The 16,909-nt window shown below is 47.1% G+C and overlaps 4 protein-coding genes across 4 annotated transcripts; 1 reads left to right on the top strand and 3 right to left on the bottom strand.

The window, feature by feature from the left end:
* Positions 1-179: 179 nt before the first annotated feature.
* Positions 180-2,454, bottom strand: PtA15_7A424 (uncharacterized protein; the record flags this gene model as incomplete). Its single annotated transcript, XM_053171029.1, has 11 exons — positions 180-226; positions 384-432; positions 526-599; positions 670-730; positions 795-852; positions 917-927; positions 1,015-1,076; positions 1,150-1,240; positions 1,327-1,769; positions 1,881-2,029; positions 2,138-2,454. 11 exons carry the CDS (start codon positions 2,452-2,454, stop codon positions 180-182), a joined length of 1,362 nt encoding a protein of 453 aa, XP_053022251.1.
* A 4,760-nt stretch (positions 2,455-7,214) lies between these two features.
* On the bottom strand, positions 7,215-8,662 carry PtA15_7A425 (uncharacterized protein; the record flags this gene model as incomplete). The annotated part of the gene is made up of 3 exons (XM_053171030.1): positions 7,215-7,621; positions 7,722-8,067; positions 8,153-8,662. The coding sequence occupies 3 exons, from the start codon at positions 8,660-8,662 to the stop codon at positions 7,215-7,217; spliced, it is 1,263 nt and encodes a 420-aa protein (XP_053022252.1).
* Positions 8,663-9,842: 1,180 nt separating this feature from the next.
* Positions 9,843-11,390, bottom strand: PtA15_7A426 (uncharacterized protein; the record flags this gene model as incomplete). The annotated part of the gene is made up of 3 exons (XM_053171031.1): positions 9,843-10,201; positions 10,297-10,651; positions 10,746-11,390. The coding sequence occupies 3 exons, from the start codon at positions 11,388-11,390 to the stop codon at positions 9,843-9,845; spliced, it is 1,359 nt and encodes a 452-aa protein (XP_053022253.1).
* A 768-nt stretch (positions 11,391-12,158) lies between these two features.
* PtA15_7A427 (uncharacterized protein) lies at positions 12,159-14,556 on the top strand (the record flags this gene model as incomplete). The annotated part of the gene is made up of 8 exons (XM_053171032.1): positions 12,159-12,386; positions 12,474-12,730; positions 12,789-13,019; positions 13,278-13,357; positions 13,425-13,543; positions 13,639-13,800; positions 13,872-14,093; positions 14,164-14,556. 8 exons carry the CDS (start codon positions 12,159-12,161, stop codon positions 14,554-14,556), a joined length of 1,692 nt encoding a protein of 563 aa, XP_053022254.1.
* Between the last annotated feature and the right edge of the window lie 2,353 nt (positions 14,557-16,909).

Below are 16,909 nucleotides of genomic sequence, written 5' to 3' on the forward strand. Positions count from 1 at the left end.
GAAAGTCAAGCGAAAGCATCAAAGTGATTTCAATAGAAATGAAATTCCCAAAAACATCCATCCAAGTGATAATGTGAAGACAAAGCGGCATGGCAAGGAATAAAACAACCAACATGCAATCTCATAACGGCGGGCGGAAGGGACGAAAGGAAAAGTGATAGAGGGCTGTGGGAAGGATGCTAAACGTCTTCATAGAAACTTGGGTCCAAACCGGCCTTAGCCCGATCTAGTTATTCGATGCCCAATCGCGACGTTCAGAGTTTGCAAACAGAAAGACAGCAGGAAAATAATTTTAGCTTTGTTCCCTTAATGCTGGGAGATATGACAGATGAAGTCGCAAGTTACACGATGCAGTTGAAAAAGGGCAAAAATGATAGACTGACCTTCGACATTAAACGGGGGTTTCAATTTCCCAAAAAAATGTGTTTTCACCTTGACCAAAGAAGATACATTCTGATCAGAAACACCGAGCTATTTGGTTTTTTATTTTTTGGCTAGGGCGAGGAAGGAAGTGACTACGCTTACTTCGTTCCGGAAGACTGTAACCGGTGCAGTCTTGGGTACAGAATTGTTACAGATGTAACAGAGCCAGCGATGACCTGGGGAAGATAAAAAAAAACAAGGGCTTGAATCGGGCCGGTGTGTTAGACAGATGCTTTCGGGACTCACCAGCTGCCACGTGGGTCACTTCATCAGCGTGTATGATTTCCAACGATCGAGCGGTCTCCAACTGCAATGACACTTGGTCAACGGTAATGAAGGGAAAAACAAGATGTTCTCGATAACCAACTTACATCTCCTGCGTCCCGAACCCTCTTGATTTGTGTGGGGTTGACATCCAAACCACGCGCTCTGCGCATTACCAAACTATGAACAAAATCGTATATAATGTATGCTTACTGGTTTTCAGACCTACTCATGTACAAGCTGTCATTGGGAATCATATAGTTACGGGTTTTCGTGATCAGGTCAAGAACATCACTTTCATGAGCGAAGGGGAACAGGAAAACTCACGTGAATGATGCAGATTCTCGATATCAGAGAGTGTGACGTGTCGCGTGCGGATTGCCACAGACCTTCGAACAAATCCTACAGCTTGAGCCACTGTGCCAAACTGTTACAATATTTCATAAATTTATACAGACTTACCATCGTGAATCGGCAGTTCTCCCCAATCGCTACCTAACCTCCTTAGGGCTTCCCTCAGCAAGGTAAAATGTTTTGCTTCATCTTCTGCGACCTGAGATGAAGTAGATTTTCACATCAGCCAATGAACGTGCAGAATGGAGCAATGGACCAAATTTGATCGGGTAGTATGTACTCAACTTTGCCAAAGTCAGTGAAAAATGCCCTCGGCAATGCCTTTCCGTTTGTTTTTTCCTGAGCAAACCGGGTAATGATATCCCAAGCCAGGTCGATGGCCCACAACTCGATATTTGCCAAAGCGTGGAGGAGTTTGATTCGATTAGCCAGGCTGCCTCCCTTGCCCCTTTTCAAGACATCGCCAGGCCGGACCATTTGGACCGCTTCACGACAAGGTGTTTCAGGAGGGAGTGCGAATTGCTCGGGGGTGGCTGAGAGAGGCAAGATTGGGATGTCTCCCTTGCGGAATAATCCAACGGCATGCCGCGTGAGGTTGACTTTCAAATCCGGATTCGCAGTTCGTAGGATCAGAGCGCCCCATTCTACTAACGATTCCGGCCGAGGTCGCTCGAGTGACTGGATGGAGCTCTCTAGCTTTTCAGCATCGAGACTAGGTATCGCGAATCCTGATTGGCGATAAGGTTTAGGCAGACGGAGTGAGTAATAAGTATTGCTAGAACAATTGTTCTATGGGATTCAAGACCTTAAAATTTGCTCGTTGGCATATGGAGACGAACGTTGGGAGACGGGTCGTACTGAAATGAGCGTCCAATCGGTGGCTCCGGTTGGATGTTCGATATAAAGGTTGCCCTCTTTCACCGCTGTTGGTAGGACACATGCCGTCAAGCCCGAAGAAGATTCTCCTGTTCGCAAGTTGAAATCATAACTGATCGTAAGAATCCCATATCGAGTCGTATTCGACGGCGTTTTTAAGCATTTCAGAAATTGAGTCTAGACACCCGAGCTCTTGAGATGGTTATGATGAGGACCCAACTTGTGCCAAGGACAGATCGCAATCACACCGTCATCTTCGATTTCGATTTCAGCTTCAGCCATCGAGGCACCCAGATGAGGGCATTCTTCTTCCATGGCATGCCATTCGCGAGTGTGAGAGGCCAGGGCGACTGAGTCTGGTGATCTTGTCGCCAGCGCCGTGTCGGCATCCACGTCGGATCCGATCGGCGTAGGGTGCTCTTTATCGACCCCGTAAATTACGATCGAATGGTATTTCGATTCCAAGGAGATGGAGCGCAAGGACACGATGAATCGGGAGTGTGCGTTCAGCTCATCGAGCTTCCCGATTAAGATCATCGTGAGTGTCGGGTGGTTGAGGATACTGGACTCTGGTGATTCAACGCCGGCGGCCCGAACAACACAAGTCCCTTCGGAGTCCGTGCTCGCGGCACGACCTTCAAGCCTTTCCTCCGGAGACTTAAGTTCTCGGCCGCCCGTTGCTGCCACCCGAACTTAAAAGTCCCTTCCTGTCGAGCACCCTCTCGCTTGCGGGAGAGACTTGTACCTCACACCGGTGGCGGAATCATGTGAGTAGATTGGATGGTTCAGGTAAGTTGAAGGATAACTGGAAAGCAAAGGAAGAAGAGATGAAAGAATATCAGTCAAAGGCCCCAATCATTATGTTTGGCAATTTGGAATACAAAAAAAAATGATGGGCTTGGTAACAGTTGAGTGACTGTCCTCTTGCAAGAAGGGCTCTTGTATTTATACCTTGAAGAAAAGTGCCAATGTAGTTTGAAGAAGTCTTATTTAATTGCAAAAACTTAAAAACCAGTAGTAGTAAAACTAACAAAAACAAAAGTTAATAAAAATATTTAAACAATAAGAAAGTAATCAGTTGGTGAGTATTTTACCTTTTGAGTTAGTTTTTGTGAATAAACAGAATGTTGAGAATGGTGATGATATTGAGATACATTACAAGAAACTAAAAGATGGAGAAGCATGAAGTTGATGACTTGAGAATCAGGAAACAACAGTGAAACACATACCTCTCCTCCCCCTGAGTGAGTATCCCCTGATGACTTTGCAATTCTTGATGGCTTGACAGAGTTGAATCTACCTTGATTTGGTGCCAGTGTTGAGACGTTGATTTGGAGTGATGTTCTTGGTACCTGAGTTTGATCTTGATGGTTCTGAGTTTTTCCGCTGAGGAACTGACTTAGAGAGAATTCTGGAAGTTGATTTGAGCGCGGCTCAGCATGTGAAATGTAATAGACATTTCATCCAACAGCTGAATTCTTTTTAGCAATTTTTAAACCTTACAATGGACCTTGAGTGCCCTCTGGCTAGCTCGAAGAAAAACTATACATGCATGTGAGTGAGTAAGACATGTTCTTTTTCTACATGCATAAAGGTCATAAATTTACCTCCAAACTTTTGGGTGACTTTGATAAGCAAGGTGTCACAGTTTTTATTCAATCACCATTTCCAGTTCCCCACCAGATGTTTATGTAGATTTACCCCCTTCACCCCTGGTTATAACCAAATGGTAGGGACCTATACATAAGAGTTCATTATGTTAAGCAGAAAGAAATTGATTAAATTCAAGAAAAATAAGGAAAATTGGGAATGGAAATTTGGTAGGTTGGCTGGCTGGCTGCCCCTTATAATAAATTTGTAAAGTTGACCTGATCCAATAAACTGGCAACTGAAACGGGGCGGGTTCTGGAAGCCTGCCAGTAAGGATAGTCATTTGGTACCCGCGGCGGGTACCTAGTACCGCTTGGCAGGTACCCCTTGCACCCGCGCAGCGGTGCCGGGTGCGGTACTAAGTAATTGGTTTTGGTGGGAAAGCGGTGCAGTACCCAGGTACTGCCTACAAGTACCTCCCACCCCCCAGGGGGATCCAGGGCCTTGACCCGGTAGATCCAGCTCGGCGAGGCAGGTCTGCCAGCAAGCTGGACAGATTCAGCTTGCTGGGAGAAAACCTCTTGGCAATCTAGATACACATGTATCCAGATCAGTGAGGGTACTCCTCTCCAGCTCACTGGGAGGATCTCCCTTGCCAAGCTGGATCATGTGAATCCAGCTCTGCGGGAGGACTGATCCCTCTCAACACCTCCCAGGAGCACCAAGGGACCTCCCAATAAGATGAATCACCTCGGCAAGCTGGATACATACAGCCATTCCAAAAAAGCTTGGCTTTGTTGGAAGGAATTTCCACCCAAACTTTGTATTGTATTTGCCAATAATCACTGGCAAGGTTGGACATATGTATATTCATGCCCACCTCATTCTTATATGCAGGGTGCATATACAGCAGCCAGATGCCCTCAATCATCTTGTTCCTTTCATCCTTTCCTAATTCTGATTTTAGAATTGAGAGATTTGGCTGATTCTACCCTGGATAGCATTCTGATCATGGTCACAAGGTTGGAAGGTGCTGGTCCCAGCGGCCGGCGTGTTTTTTTTTTCACTACCAAACGGCTTGATTGGTGGGATCCTGCAAGCAACTGCGCTTGCAGGTCAGGATATCATGTGTCCAACCTTGATGTTGGATGCACATACATTGGCAAATCCAGAATGAATTTCCAGCGGAAATTCCTTCCAAAGAAGCCAAGCTTTTTCAGAATGGCTGTATGTATCCAGCTCGGCGAGGGAGGCAACCTGGCAAGCTGGACGCATATCTAGCTCTCTGGGTGGACTAAACTCTTGGACCGGAGGCATTCCTATGGTGAAAGAGGTGTACATGCCTCCAACCAGTCAGATCAATTCCTCTGGTCAGAGGTGTGTAATCCTCTTCAACCAAAGGGATTCCTCCGGTTGAAGAGGAGGATGCCCTCCCAGCAAGAACTGGATTGCTTGCCATGATGAGTCCCCCCTGGCAAACACCAGCTTTGAGTTTGACCAAATTGTGATCGGTAGATTGACTCACACTCTTGTTCCCAGAAGCTGCAATCATCAAACCCTGGAAAGTAGAATCACCCAAGAGACCAATCAAGGGAAGTGCACAGTCCACAGGTCTCAAGAGCCATTGAACCCAAACTGACCCCTTGATGTATAAAGATCAAAGATACAGCTCATTGGACTTAGGCTGATGTCACCTGTAGTCTAGTGACAGTTTATTTTTCCTGGTGAATTATATCTCATGTTATGATGGCACAATATTGCTAATACTTTCAGGTATTTGTTTTTATGCATAATCCTCTGTTTTCTCAAATTTTATCCATGTGTTATATACATGGGAAAAAGAAGTTATGAAAATTTCTGGATAATCAACATAGGGGCTTAAAAGCCCCCACCACCTCATATAATTTGGTTCATGGGTTACTGCCTAGCAGCTGACCATTTGACCCAATAGTAATTTAATTTTTGGTGTAAAATTCTGGGGCCCTTTGGAGCACCGTGGCGAATTTCTGGCTGATCTCCTTTGCAGTGAATCTGCCAAATTATAACCACAGTGCAGAGCCCATTAATGGGGTGTGCTGATGCCGCGCAGCTCAACATGGGCCCTTGAGAGGTATTTCTGCCCGCTGTAAAATTCTGGTGCGCTTTGGGCGCCCCAGTGAGAAATTATCATTTTTTTTTTTATATTTTTGTAATTCTTGGTATAATTACATTTTCGACTCCCATTCTATGCGGTGGAATTACATTCTGACTCCCAAAAAATGTGGTTTGAGAGTCAGAATGTAATTCTTGGGAGTCAATAGTTAACCCCCTATTTTATTTGCAATAAAAATGTGATCAAATATTTACAAAGGGGTGTTGAAAATATTTTTCCCAATGTTCCTCATAATATTTGCAAAAAACAGCAGACTATTTTCAGACCCTACCTGAAAACCTTTAGTGCACCCGTGGTGTAGGTGTTGTTTTGGACCACTGAGATTATGTAGAAATAAAATCTGATTCTAATGGTGCCGGCGGCTGTAAAGAAATCCAATGGGTAGAGGGTGATATGGGGGTTAGAAGGAATTTTTCAACATTTGACTGAAATGTTGGACATTAGGCAAGGAATGTTGTTACTTCCTCCTTTTAATTCAGTTGTTCAGTGACTAAGTATGTAACTAATTTATCTCTAGTACATTAGCTACCTAGGGTGGTCCGGGAACTATCCATATAGCTCCCCAAGCCATCCAAGTGTGGGATAAAGGTGGCTTGCTCCCTTTCTCCCCCTTCGCCGTTTTACGGCGGTCACTGAAATTAGTGATTAAAGGTGGGAGTGTTTTGGAGGAGAGAATCTTGTCTTTGGTGAGACGTGAGACCCTCCTCCTGTAGGAGTACTAAGCACAAAGGTCTGAGACCACGGGCGGGCGGGACCCCCAACTGGGGGTGGGCGGGTGGGGGCGAAATTTATCCGGTGACGCCGGATCGAGTTCGGCGATTGGTTGAGTCTGTTGGTTCCGGGACGGTGACTCTTGACCGGTACCGGTTGAGTCTTGACCAACTAGGTTTGGGTCCCGCCGGCTGCGTAGCGCGCGTCCTGTCGTGGGTGTGCTCCCCGCGCGCTTACGCAGCTAGCTGTCTGCACTATGTATTGCCGTGTCTTGGACTTGGCCCACCTCCCGCTGTGCTCCCGGTAAGCGACCAGTAAGCCAATTTCCTCTCTAGTTTTCTATCCTGTAGTAGAATTTCTCTACAAGTCTTTTCAGACTCAGGTTGTATACGCTCAACAACCCCCTCCAGACAGAGGCGCAGCTTGATCTCTCATGTTATAGTTGAGCCAGTTAAGATCAGTAGAAAACATTGATAAAAGTTAAAACAAAGGTTTAGATTCGGGGGCCATCACTGCAGAGTGCCACCCTGATAATGTTGCAAAGGATTTCTTCTGTTTTTCATGTGGGCACTTCGTCATTTCTGGCGCATAGGAAGGGTAGTCATGATCACATTCCAAGAAATCGTGCAAATAACCTTGGGGATCATGCTAAATGATATTCTTTCGATTGAAAGGTATTTTTGAACTTGGGGTTTATTTTTTTATTTTTTATTTCAAAGTCTTTGTGCAAGAAGAGGTTATTGGAACAGATTCAATTCAGTCAAAACAGATTGCAAAGAGATAGACGAACTATATTAACAAATTTCGGGACCAAATCAATCTGAGTGGGAGTGCAATTTTGGGGCTAGTCTCTGGTAATATTGGCTCCCGCCTCATCATCACCGCCGGGTGATATGAGCCTTGAATTTTGGCTTTCTTTGATGACCCGCCAGGGAGTTCTGACATAGTGAAAGTCCCGGAAGAGACCCGAATAGTGATCTCTCCTAGGGGCTTCTTGATCCAGATCCACATATCTTATTGCGTAGTCGATTATGTTGTCGTGGTGATGTACATTCAGTGGAAGGCCGGGTGGTTCGAAGGGAGGTATATATACTCTGTTGAAAAGGTCATCCCAGTTTATCCCCTGCAAGTAAGCATGCGCCTGACTGAGCTCAAGACCGCCGAGGTTTCGTCGGTCAGGGGAGTGCGACAAAAGTGTATTTATGAGCGCTGTGGCATCGGAATCGATGTCAAAGGGTATCTCATAATGCCCTGCGTTTATGAGCAGCTTGAGCCTTTTCCGATTATCTGTACTAGCCCTCAAAATGGCGAGTCAGTGGCGAGTACCTCAATGAAGGATTTATGGACGTACCTTTGTAGGATCTTTCTGCTTCATCTCCTATGATGTCAAATGGATAGCAGGCAAAAACGGTCTGGTACATGACTACTCCAAGTGCCCACCAGTCGATGCTGGGTCCGAAAGATTTCCCTTTGATCATTTCTGGGGCCATGTAATGCAAAGTTCCGAAACACGCGCTCGGGAGTTCAGCTCCTGAAGTGCGCGCAAGACCAAAATCGCCGAGTTTCAAGTAACCACTTTCCGATACCAAGATATTACTGGGCTTCAAATCACCATGGACTATGCCTTTCCTATGGAGATAGTCAAGGGCCATGAAAATTTGAGAAACGTAGAACTTGGCTTGGGCAGGTTGCATGGGCTGTCAAATATAAGCATAGATGGTCAACTAGAAACTTCAGGATGTCCGGCAGGAAGAAAGAGATGAGGAGACAGCAATTACTGACTGCGTATGCTTCCAGGTAATCGTGAAAGGTTCCGCATGCTGCGATTTGGAGTCCAATAAACAGATATTCATCGTTTTGAAATGCGCATTCAATACCCACAACAAATGGGTGGTCCAGTGAGCTAAGGATACGTGCCTCAGACTTCAGACTGTCTGCCAGGGATGAATTAGAACACTGTTGCTTGGCCATGACTTTCATGGCCAAAGGGTGTTGGTCACCGCGATGGCGAGCGAGATAAACATTACCATAAGAGCCACACCCAATGACTCTGGACAGATGGTATTCAGAGAGTCTGGGATGGGTAGGATAAGAGATGGTAGGATAAGAGATGGGGCTGGTAGACCGAACGCGTTCCTGTTCATCAACAGAGTCTCGCTCTGAGGAGTCCAGGTGGTCCATGTCGATGGATTCACTCTCGGTGGGCATCCAGGGATCGCTGCCCGTGGACGCGGGAATGAACAGTCTGCCGGATACGTAAGCCCATTGACCTCTTCGATTATCGGCGTTCATTTTGGAGTGGAATGCAAATTAGAGTGGCTTGATCCGATGAGGTTCCTTAGTGAATAGTTTTTTTGAAAGGCTAGCTGGTGGAAGAGAGGTGGGATCGAGGGGTTGCGACTGAGACGATGTTCCTGGGATGAAATTGGATCTTATTATTTATAGCAGGCCATCCCTTTACTTGTGACGAGAAGATTAAGGGGAGCATGAAGCTTTTAGAAAAGTTTCCAATCAAATGTTGTACTGCTTTTCAAAGAATATTATTTGCAAATCATTTTCATTGCGGGGGGAATCTTACCGTATGCATCCCTCATGGAAATGCAGAGGGAAGGTCACATAAAGGATTTCAGCTTGAAGTTCAAAAGCATCAACTTGAAAAGCGTGTAATGCCCTTTGAGTGCATTTGAAGCAGCCCCCGAAGTGAGCTAAATTTAACCGGGACAGTTTCTCCGTGTTTCCCCTGTGGTGTGGCACGTGAATTCAGTCTTGAAGAACTAGATTGACTGGATTGTTGGCTTACTCTCGTTTGGTGTTCTTATTGATTGATAATGCCGAAATTGAAAAGGACATACAGCATCAAGCTCCCTGAAAAAAAAATCAAAGTTTCTTACCCCCATGCCAATTGATTCCATCCGATTATCCACATCAGTTAAAACCCACAAGGTAGGCAGCTTGATGCTATGGGGAACGTGGCTGTGTGTGCGGTCACAACCGCTGTTTGAATCCAAATCGGACTAATGGACTTGAAAAACTAAAATCAAGATAGGTTGGCATCCACATAATAAGATAGGAACCTACACAAAACACGGAAGTTTACAATTTAAAACCTTTGCCATCAGTAGTTACACCGGATTCTGTCTCAAGTCGACAGTGACACCACCCCAATGTCTATTATTTCGTACCAAGTTCCGCAGGAAACTGGGGGCAGCTTGATTGATCTCAAAACTTTTCGCATGAATGTTTAATGAGTTGAGTTTCTCACCAAAAAAGAGGGTGTACGATACTTGGATGGAATCTGATTGCATTTCAGGCGGTAGGGACACAACTGAGGAAGTTGGAACAAATGTTTACCAAGACTGGGATGGATGAGGATCATACATCATTTGTTCAAAATTTGAATGAGCTACATTAAAGTGAATGGGAAAGCATAGTGGAGTAGAGCTTCAGGACAAAAGAAATTGACTGCAAGGTTCTACCAAGGACTACCAGGCCCCTTGTAGTAGAAGTCGTCAAAAAGGCCAGGAAACTGATCATACTGTTCTTCTTTTGGTGGAGTGGCGTACATGGAAGAATAATCTTTACTGGTTTTGGCCAAGATTACCTCGATGTCGTTAGGTTTGAAGGTCGACTCGTACTTCTGGTTCAAAACCTTGTCCCATTTGACCCCTAGGAAGTAGACGTACTCGTCACTAATCGAAGCTCTGTTGAGTAGCCTCCGAGTATGAGAATTTGAAAGCAACCTTTTCAGAAACGATAAGCAGGGAAAGTCGATTGGGTAAGGTATTCTGTACTTTCCGGAGGCAATGAGTAACTTGACACGATTCTGATCATCTGTGCATAGCATCACCGCAAGGGCATAGAAAGTGGAGTGTCAGCTTCGAACGTTGTGGTTATTGCTTTAGAGATGTAGATAATTGAGAGCAAACCTCTTGAGAACCTGTGATCTAAGTTAGGCAACCTCTCAACATCAAAAGGATATTGCGCGAAGAGGGTTTGGTACAGGATAACTCCCAAGGCCCACCAGTCAATCGAAGGACCAAAAAAACTACCGTTGATCATCTCAGGAGCCATGTAATAGACGGTCCCAAAGATTAGGTTGAGGGGGCTGTGGTCTGTTGTTCTCCGTGCTAGACCAAAGTCAGCGACTTTGATATAACCGTTGGCTGATATGAGGAGGTTTTCTGGCTTCAAATCCCCATGAACTATATTGTTCTCATGGAGATAGTCAAGGGCTAGGATGATCTGGCAGACGTAAGGCCTGGCAATTCCAGCTTCCATGGGCTGCGAGGTAGTAAGGGGGGCAGGTGGCGTCAATTCAAGAAGCGGTGCTTTTGGACAGATAGAAATTCAAGGCAAGGGCATCACCGGGACTTACTGCAAAGTTCTCCAACAAATCTTGAAAGGTTCCACCGACGGCAAGCTCGAGCCCGATGAATAAGAAATCTTGTGTCTGAAAGGCAGCTTCAATTTTCACAATGAATGGGTGAGAAAGGTTTGCCAAGATGTGGGCCTCTTTCTTTAAAGTGTCATAAAGACACGATATTACACACTTTTGTTTGGGCATGACTTTGACGGCACAAGGGTGGTTGTCTATGCGACGGCGGGCGACGTAAACGTCTCCCCAGGCCCCCTGCCCAAGCCTTTTTGTGAAATGGAAGTCAGCGAGTGATGGATGCTCTGGTCGTGGCGGGGGACTCTGAGGACAGGTCGATTGTGCATCATTGCCGGCGTATTCCAGGAAATCGGCGGAGCCGCCAGCGGCTGCGGTCAAGTACAAGGTCTGCTTTGCTGAAGTCCACCGGGAAGGGCTAGGCCGAGGCTCGGATTCAGAGGAAGCGGAATTGGCCATGGAGTCGAGAAAGTAGACGATTGAGTGGCTTGGGGTGGTAGTGCTTTCAGGTAATACGATCTCAACAAGCCTTGGAAGTTGGATGCGTCGGATGTAATTGGTTGACAGGTGGGTGGGGAGCAAGGCCACGACTGGAGAGCTGGCACTTCTTATAGAAATCCACTCGTGCATTTTCGAGAGGCGTAAGGCGGGAAAAGTTTAAAGTTTTGAAGAACTTTTGCCAATGAAATGTGCCATGGCTTTTGGCGGGCTGATTGTAGCTTTTGAGAATGTGTTGTAGCTTTTGACGCTTTTTGAGCTTTTCACAAACTAATTGGGAGCCGCCAAATTTCTGACCATGGCATGGTCAAACTGCCTTCTCCTGATTATAGCTGCCCATTTGTGGCATGTTGAGTGCCGAGGTAAATGTGCAGCGTGTTTTGTGGACAGGCAGGAAGCTACCTGATGTGTGTGAGCTGAGACCTCAAAGACCTCAAACTTCATCAGTCCCTCTTCTTCTGAGTGGCGGCGCGAGCCTCCGAAGGTAGGACTTGAAAGTACGCGGCAAAATTTGGCGTGGATACTTTTTCACAATATTTGTTCTACGGATCCAGACCAAAATGCAATAGCGAAAGCGGTTATCCGCAGCGCTAATCGCTACGCGCAGAGGAGTCCTCCGACGTGGGCCCCACCGGGGGGTGGAACCCGCGCGAGGTCGGCCCAGCGCCATCTGGTCCACACGCCCTCCGTGGGCCCCACGGTCCACCAGCCGGACCACTCACGGGGGCACCTCGTGATCCTCCCGAGGATTGTGAGCACACCCGGAGCCTCCCGTGGTCCACCCGGGCTATCCCGGTGATTACATCATACATCTGTACTTCATACCACCACCACAACTCCATCCTCTCATCCTCCTGACCAGCCTCAATAGGCCTCAATCGACTCGGCAAGCCCCCAAGAATGTCGCTGTCTTCGCTCGCCGATCTGATATCGAACTCGGTCCAGACGATCGAGAAGGCGGTGGCCGAATCCGCCAAGGCCCAACAGAACCAATCGCGCTACTCTCGGGCCCATCCGGTGACACCGTACGAGGTGCTCGAAGCTGTCGACCTCATCGTCGCTGCCTGCGCCGAATTGACCTCCAAAGTCCAGGACAGTACCGGGTTTATATGCAAACATGCGCTCGCTGTAAGTCGTCTCCTCGGGCGCAAAGCAGATATCTCTGGGAGGGGAAGTCGCTGATGGCAATGGATGGAATATCATGTGTACATATAGTTCAACGTCTCGTCGGCTATACGAGTGGCCGTCGAAGGCCACATTCCCGAGATTCTTAGGCCAGCAGGCACAGCAGGAATGGACATCCAAGAGATTGCGGAGAAGTGTGACGCTAGCCCGCTCCGTCTTGAACGGGTCATGCGTCTCCTCGTCTCTCACCATATCTTCACCTCTCCCAAGAAACGTTGGTTCGCTAACAATCGCCATAGTCTGGCCCTTGACACCGGTAAAACGGCCGAAGAGCTGCCCCGGGAACTGTTTGTCCATTTTTCTCCTCTCCCCGATATACCACTCTGACACGCACGTCTTGAGCAGCAATTCGGAGAAATACATGGGCCCGAACACGCTTCCAGCTTTGATCACCCATTCGACGGACGAAATGTTCAAATCCTCGTCCCATTTGACCGAGTGTATCTTGGAGCCCTCGAGTTCGAGATCGTTCTTTGGCGACCAATCTCCGTTCTCTCATGCCTTTGAAACCGGCATGGACTTCCGAACGTTTCTTCAACTCAGTTATGATCAAGAAGTCCGCTTAAAAAGATTTATGTACATCCTCCTCCCCTCTCTCTCTCTTACCTTCCCGCTGCTTCTTACATTTTTCTACTGTTTCGAACACAATGGGCTCTCTTATGGGTCATCTTCAACACTTGTTTTTTTTTTTTTTGGGTGGAATAAGGTAAGTGAAATGTTTCTCATATCTCGACTTCTTCAAAATCTATCGGCCCCTATGTTATTCCTCTCAACTGACATCCATCATGGCGTCTATCAACCCTCCCAAAAACAAACACTCGCCTTATTTGGCAGCACAGCGACAGAATGTTTGTCTCGTATTGGGTCCAGTGACCAGGGACTGAGCGGATATAACTGGGGAACTATAGGAAACGGCAAGAAAAGAAAACTCTTGATTGATTGAAATTCAGCCTCCGGAACTAATTTGGTTTCTACGTATAGGTTTGATGGTCGACGTAGGTGGAGGGGTCGGCCATGTAGCATTAAGCTTGGCACGCACGTATCCGCGTTTACGAATTGTGCTACAAGACAGGGCAGAAGTAATCGTCCAAGCCCAAGCAGTCTGTCTACTTCTCAATTAATCTCAATATCATGATCCATTCATTGTTGTTAATTCTACTTTTTCTTTTCCTTGATAACCATCTGGGAAAGCCAGTTTTGGGCAAAACATTTCCCTCAGGCCGTTTCCTCAAAACGAGTCATCCTGGAAGCACACAATTTATTCGATGTCCAGAACCGTCGAGGCGTCCGAGTCTTCTTCGTCCGCTTTGTTATTCGTGAATGGAACGACGAAACCGCAGTCAAGATTCTCAAAAACGTAAATTATCTCCTATCCAACCGATTAGACACAGGAATCATTGAGACTGTTTTCTTCCGATCATCATACAGCTTTCGGAGGCCTCGTCATCGTCGACCAAGCTGATCCTAGTCGAGAGGACCGTGACTAATTGGAGTCAAGAGTCTGTTCAAGATTGTCCGCTCCAAACCTGGGAGATCCTGAAAGATGTCAAGATATCCCAACATGTTCAGAGCTCGTTCTGCCATGATGCGGCCCATCCTCAAGTGTTAGAAGAAACTGGACGACCATTGATCGATCTCCTAGACTCACAAGTAAGTCGCGCTTTTTACCTAACGATCCACTCGGACGCGAGAGGAAAAGGGCTGATTGGAATGAGTGCAGTTGATGTTGTATGGCTCAGGACGGGAACGGACGTTAGAGGAGTTAGTGTTGATCCTGCATGCGGCTAATTGGAAAGTGGAGAAGATCAGCCGTCCGGGGACGTCGTCGTTGACCCAACTGATCTGCCGGGCGATCATCAAGTCTGAGGACGAGATGGAGGCGGTGGGAGGGTGGGCGAAGAAGCCGACAGACGCAGCGGGTGCCGTTCCCCCCGAGGGGCCGGCCGTGGCTCCTGTCGATCCCAAGGCCTCTCAACTACCAAACCAACCCACCGATCCCGCTCCCCCTTCCGTTCAAGCTGAGCAAAAAACCGCCGATCCCTCTCCCCCTTCCGTCGATCAGAACTCCGGTTCCATAGCTACACAGCCTGATCAGGAGCGTTGCCAAAAGTAGCAGCAATAAGTCCTACCAAAATGTATAATGAAGCACGAAATCACTATGTAGCAGTTACTAATAATGAATCGCAGATCATGTTAATTAACAAAAAGTGAGATTATGATGTACAATCACCGTTGTTTCCCTCGAGATGTGCCCAGACATCGACAACAGGACTGCAAACGGTATCCTTAGCCCCAGAGTAACCAGTCATCACAATGGCTTATTCTTGCCAAGTCAGACCTCTCCAAGGGGCCCTTGTCTGTATAAGATAAGGCATTATCGAGACATGTTCTCTTCTCCTTCCCTCAATACATGCCACCGTTACTTCCCTCCTCTGCTCATATTTGTTATACCCGACCTCTTGACCACCCTCCGTGTAACAAGCGTGCTAATTCATCATTAAACAAGCATATCAAATCGTAATTCAAGAAATCAACACAAAAAACAAATCATCACAAAAGAGTTCTACTGGAGGACTTCCCGCCAATCTGGAAACCCAGATTTTCCCAGATTTCGCAGGGAAATCTAGGTAGATCTAGGATCTGGTAAGATCGAGCCCAGATTTCCCCGCAAAATCTGGAAAAATCTGGGTTCCCAGATCGGCGGGAAGTCCTCCACTGTGTTGCAACAATCTTGACAAATCATCTCCGCTGCTTCTTCATCTTACTGTGTTTTGCAGAATGGTTGAATTTTTCTCAAATTTTCTGGTTTCACTATGCACTTAACTTTAAATTATACTCTACACCAAACCTTAGGCCAACCTTGCATTCAAGGTTTATTCAGCACATGCAGACAAAAATCCACACCTAACTTTCAACCCAACCTTCAGATTGACTCCCGCCTGGGATATCCTTCTGTAACGACCCAGCGCTCGATCGGCCCCTCCCTGCCCCCTCCGTACGGGCAGAGGGCAGCGGCCGATGGCCATGGGCAAAGGAGGGTAGGGTAAAGAGGGCGCTCCGGTTCTGAATATGAACTCGGTTCGTCTCTAACCCATCTCCAAGACAATCTACCAGAGGACGTTGGCTCCGGGGGGTGGATTTGGCCTTGGGCCTCATCTGACATCTGTCAGGTGCACCATGCCGAAAAGATATAAAAATTATGTGATTGCCCCCGGTCAACGAAACCAGAAACTTTGGAGAATGAACCAAGCGTTCTGCAAAACACAGTACTTTCCAAACAGACGTTCTCAATACCCCCCAACATCTCCCAACACTTTACCCTCAGTGCCTCCATCTCCCCGACCTGCAAATTGTTGAAGAAGTCCTCTTTATGATTCTTGTGAGTGATGAGGCTCCGCGCCGCCTATAGTCCGGATGTTGGTCGATGACTTTTGCCGAGTCAAATTCATCAGCATGTGCTAACTCCGCTGGGATGATGTTGATCATAGATCCGGTATCCACCATTGCCCACACCGTTTTGCCGCCTATCTTCATACTGACGTAACCGAGCGGACATGACACAGCGTGAGGAGGAAGAACATTGACTTCCTCCATTTGACCCACAACCGCTGCGGTTTTGACTTCCGCTATTGCCGGCTGCACTTGAGGTCCGCCCTTGTCTGCGTAACTGTCTGTCAGGATTGCCACCAACTCCTCCGCCAACATCTCTGTTCCCAATGCTCGCTGTGCTATCTCCATAGCCTTCCGCTGGTTGGGTCCGACCGGAGTTTTTCCCAGCACCTCCTTGGCTTTAGGCTTAACCAGAAAAGGGTCAAGATTTATCCTCTCCAGCCTTTCCCCTAGGAATACTTCTCCCGTCTGGACTGATCACACTTCATGTGTCACAACAGGAGGTTTCCACGGCCTTACTCTGACTAACGCGCCCATGTACGTGCACGCTTCTTTTTTTCAGTTTTTTTTTCTACTGACTCTCTAGCTTCGATCACTGGCTTCTTAGTTCCAATTGTTCACTCCTGCCACCAATCATAATACTGACAATCCTTCCAACGCACAAGGTTGAACCGAGTCAGCTACCGGCAAGAAAATGTGCCTAGAAAACTTACCATTGCTCTCAGAACAAGCCGAAAAGGTCATCTTCATCGATAGAGTCATGCACGCGTACAATCTGGACCCAAAACGCTTTATCCAGGCCTATCTCGAGAGCGAATTGCCCAAGATTAAATCAAATCGTTGGTTGTGGGGGGCGCCTGTTATATGGGCATCAACCATGCTTGTTATCAACACCATCAAGAACCTTGCACAGAAGACAACTGACGGTAAGGCTTGCTGGAGCGCCTACATATTGTCAGAGGTAAGTATTCTTAGATATGAGACATCAGATAATTACTTTGGCTTTTCATTCATGCCAGTTTGTTCTGACTGGACAGGCAAAACATGTTATTGCTGCAGAAGGTGGCGCACATGGT

Source organism: Puccinia triticina, chromosome 7A (assembly GCF_026914185.1).
Source record: "Puccinia triticina chromosome 7A, complete sequence".
Taxonomy (NCBI): domain Eukaryota; kingdom Fungi; phylum Basidiomycota; class Pucciniomycetes; order Pucciniales; family Pucciniaceae; genus Puccinia; species Puccinia triticina.